Consider the following 4,081-nt stretch of genomic DNA (forward strand, 5'->3'; position numbering starts at 1 on the left):
TCATCAGCATGTGTATGTGTATGTGTGTGTGCATGAGTATGTGTGTGTGTGAGAGAGAGAGAGAGAGAGAGAGAGAGAGAGAGAGAGAGAGAGAGAGAGAGAGAGAGAGAGAGAGAGAGAGAGAAACAGACAGACAGACAAACAGAGACAGACAGAGACAGAGAGAGAGACAGACAGACGGAGACAGACACACACAGAGACAAAAATAGAGGGGGAAGAGAGAAGAGGACAAATAGACGGAGAGAGAGAGAGAGAGAGAGAGAGAGAGAGAGAGAGAGAGAGAGAGAGAGAGAGAGAGAGAGAGAGAGAGAGAGAGAGAGAGAGGGAAGAGAGAAAAGGACAAATAGAGAGAGAGAGAGAGAGAGAGAGAGAGAGAGAGAGAGAGAGAGAGAGAGAGAGAGAGAGAGAGAGAGAGAGAGAACCAGCTGCCACCATATAGGCTACTCCTACAGAAAGGCAGCAATAGATTTTTATACACTTTTTAAGAAAATATATGTCATGGCCTTTGATGCACCAGCCCCCATGGTATCGCAAGCCAAAATGTGGTACCCAAAATTAATGTACCAGTCTCCATTGTAACGCCAGCCAAAATTCTGGTAGTCAAAACACCCAATACTACCACTAAAGTCGAGCCCTGAGACATTACCTTCTTGGTAACTATTCACAACTATTGTTATCTATAAACCCGTAACAACCCCAACTAACAAACCATACCTACAATTTTCAGCATTACAAACCCCACGTAATCGCTTTTTACCCACATCACCCTTAGCGACTCCCAAAGTCTTACCTATAGTAGTGATGACTGTGACGGAGTAAAGAAGGGCGCCAGCGAACGACCACTGTAGTTCCGTCTCCCCGTCCTTGCCGTCCCAGCCCCGATGTTTCGTGGCGTGGAACACTTGGAACTGGAAGTCCAGGAAGACTCTCTCGGCGATGGCGCTCCAGTTCTGCTGATGCAGAACGTTCAGTTCCTCCGTTATGTTCCACAGCTCAGAGACCTTCTCCAGCCGAATCACCGCCACGCTGTTCCGCTCCAGGACCTCGTGCGGTGCCTCCAGTTTCATGAACACAAACCCCCCGAACACGGAATACGCAACGACCAGAGAACACAATCCGATATGAGAGAATAAGAATGTCGTCAGTTTTTTACAACAACTTATACATGAGTTCTTCTTGGCCTTTTCCCGCTTCCTGTTTCGTTTCTTATTTTTGCTGCCAAAACAACAGGAGCAACAACCAGTATGTGGTGATTCGGAATCCCGTTCCGCATCCGTGTCGGATTCCATATTTGTATCGGTCCCAGAAACCCTGTCTCCCGTACAGCAACTACAGCAAGTTCCTTTTTTCTTTTTCTTATTTTCTTTCGGTGTCTTTTTTCGTTTTCTGTTTTTCGGTCTGTTATCTAAAGATGTCGTATTTGTTTCTGCCCTGTTATCTGCTGCGGACCTTCTATTCTCCAAAGATGGCGTATTATTACTCATGTTGTTTGCTGCGGTCCTTCTGTTATCTAACGATGACGTATTATGATCAACCCTGCCTGTAGCGGGCATTCTGTTCTCCTGGGATGACGTATTATGCAAAGTTCTTTTATTTACTACGGGCTTTGCGTTATGATTTACCCCGTCACTGTTATCCATTTTTTTTTTTTTTGGTTAAAGAATAGCTGTACACAAATTACAATTGTTATTACATGCTCTTAATTTTAAAAATTATAAACAGAAATTTCCATATTTCACATTATATTCCAAGATATATTCCAGAAAAACAGGACTACACACAAGTGTTCATTTATTTAACAGAACATCAATGTGTAAATGATTATTGCTTGTTGCCCGCGTCACATGTAAACAGCATGTGGCTTTTAATAAATAATTTTCACCAACAGATCTCTTGCGGTTTTTTACGTGACAGCAAAGCACGGTGCGTAACGTTACGCTGCGGAATTGCATAAATATTAATCAGAATGGCGAGAAACTAATTATTTTATAACTAAACAATGGACATAAAAGCTGATCGGCGATGCATGTATATATAAAAAGAAATCATCATAAACTTCTCTCTCTATAGCACGATGCGGGAAATCTTGAATTTTTTAACAACCGGACAGATACAATCTCTCTCCAGTACATTAAAAATTTTGGTGTCGGCTGCTTAAAAGTCCATTAAGGTATGCTCAATTTTCTGAAGCAGACAATGCCCATTTGTGAAAAGTATTTATAATATTTTGGCGGACACACTTCGCGCCGCCGCAAGACATTCGGGTTTCACAAGATGCCAATAACACGAACTGTTAATTGTCCAGACGTTCAAGTCGGTGAGACGGATTTTGGTGATATCGGTAATTACCGCACATTCTTCCGACAGCCGCGGGTCGCCGGGATTATCATACAGCAGTGCACAGTCTAATCACATTCAGCGATAATAATTACGGGTCTAGTGACTAGGTCCAAGTACGCCTGTCGTGGACTCGTGTTATATATGTATATATATATATGTATTATGTCGGTGGATTATTGTGGCACATGATCTGTGAGACACAGCATCGATGGTCATAAAACTTTCACACGGTTCAAGTAAACCTGCTGTGGACACGTTTTTCTATGTTTGTGAATTATCGTGGTCTACACTCTGTGACACGCAGCATCGGTGATCATAAAGATTTCACAAGGTTCAAGCAGGCCGTTGTGGACACATATTTCTATGTCGGTGGATTATCGTGTCACATTGATAATCATAAAGCTTTCACGAGATTCAAGCAGGCCTGTCGTTGGCACATATTCCAAGTCGGTTGATTATGATGTATTTGTCATATTCAATAATTGTAATTGTGGGTTTTTGGTTTGTTTTTTTGTGGGTTTTTTTTTTGGGGGGGAGGGGGGGGGGGGGCTTCACAAAAGGTTTAAGCACGGTACAATCTCCGAGATCCTAAAAAATCTGTTCAAAAACGGAATGAAAAACTTTTAATATATGTATATATATATTTGTGTTTTCTATTAAATACCAAATTTACTTATTGATTATCACAAAGCCACAACCTATTATGGTATTCAGTACCCGTATATCCGTACATATTTAGCACACACACACAAATCCCGATCTCCAGTTATGATGTTAATAATCCACACACCAATTCTCGCAGAACGTTTACAATCGAATATATAGCATTACTGTTCAAATCTCCGCTGATATTGTTAACCAATATCTTGACTGTTCTGTTCCTCAGGCACACGTCTGCTTTTGGCTTGTCAGAAGTAGATAATGGTGTGATATGTATGTCTATAAAATTAATCCCGTGGAACAACTTTGAAAATCTAGACAGAATTCAGGTTGATGTATTTTTGTTTTCACCCTTAAAATTAATCCAGGAAGATCTTTGGAAATCTAAACAGAATTCAGTTTGCTGTTGTTGTTGTGTTTTGTTTGTTTTGTTTTTTCACCTTTAAAATTAATCCTAAAACAACTTTGAAAATCTAGACAGAATTCAGTTCTCTCAAAAATCTAGACAGAATTCAGTTCTCTCAAAAATCTAGACAGAATTCAGTTCTCTCAAAAATCTATACAGAATTCAGTTTTATGTATTTATTCTCACCTAAAAAAAAAAAAAAAAAAAAAAAAAAAAAAAAAAAAAAAAAAAAAAAAAAAAAAAAAAAAAAAAAAAAAAAAAAAAAAAAAAAAAGAAAAAAAAAAAAAAAAAAAAAAAAAAAATTAAAATTCCGGAACAACTTTGAAAATCTAGACAGAATTCAGTTTGCTGATTATTTTTTCTTCAGAAAAAAAAATCAAATTGCTAATATATTTAGTTTATGATTGAAAATATTATTCCGTTGGTAACTAAATTCTTTCCGTTCCTAGGTCAGTCACACAGAAAGACAAGTCGCTTCTCCAAGTTACCGGCTTCCGCGTCCTAACAGCGCCGCCTGAGGACAGCAACTGGTGCCCGTTGGTTGCAGGGAGCCAATTTAACCTCCTGATAACTTAATGCCACGCCAGGGCAATGGGGATGGAATTTCCATTCATTACACAGTTGGGGATTACTGGATATGAACAGATTGGTGATTTCGTTTGCGATGTACTTATT

At 39.4% G+C, this 4,081-nt stretch overlaps 1 protein-coding gene across 1 annotated transcript in view; it reads right to left on the minus strand.

Moving 5' to 3' along the window:
* Positions 1–3,555, minus strand: part of LOC121368442 (potassium channel subfamily K member 4-like) — a 29,923-nt gene extending 26,368 nt beyond the window's left edge. Inside the window, exon 1 of the mRNA XM_041493174.1 lies at positions 791–3,555. Coding sequence (XP_041349108.1) covers positions 791–1,640 — 850 coding nt within the window. The 5' untranslated portion in view covers positions 1,641–3,555. The remainder of the gene's footprint in view (positions 1–790) is intronic.
* Positions 3,556–4,081: the final 526 nt, after the last annotated feature.

The sequence above is a fragment of the Gigantopelta aegis genome, chromosome 3, assembly GCF_016097555.1.
Source record: "Gigantopelta aegis isolate Gae_Host chromosome 3, Gae_host_genome, whole genome shotgun sequence".
Taxonomy (NCBI): Eukaryota; Metazoa; Mollusca; class Gastropoda; order Neomphalida; family Peltospiridae; genus Gigantopelta; species Gigantopelta aegis.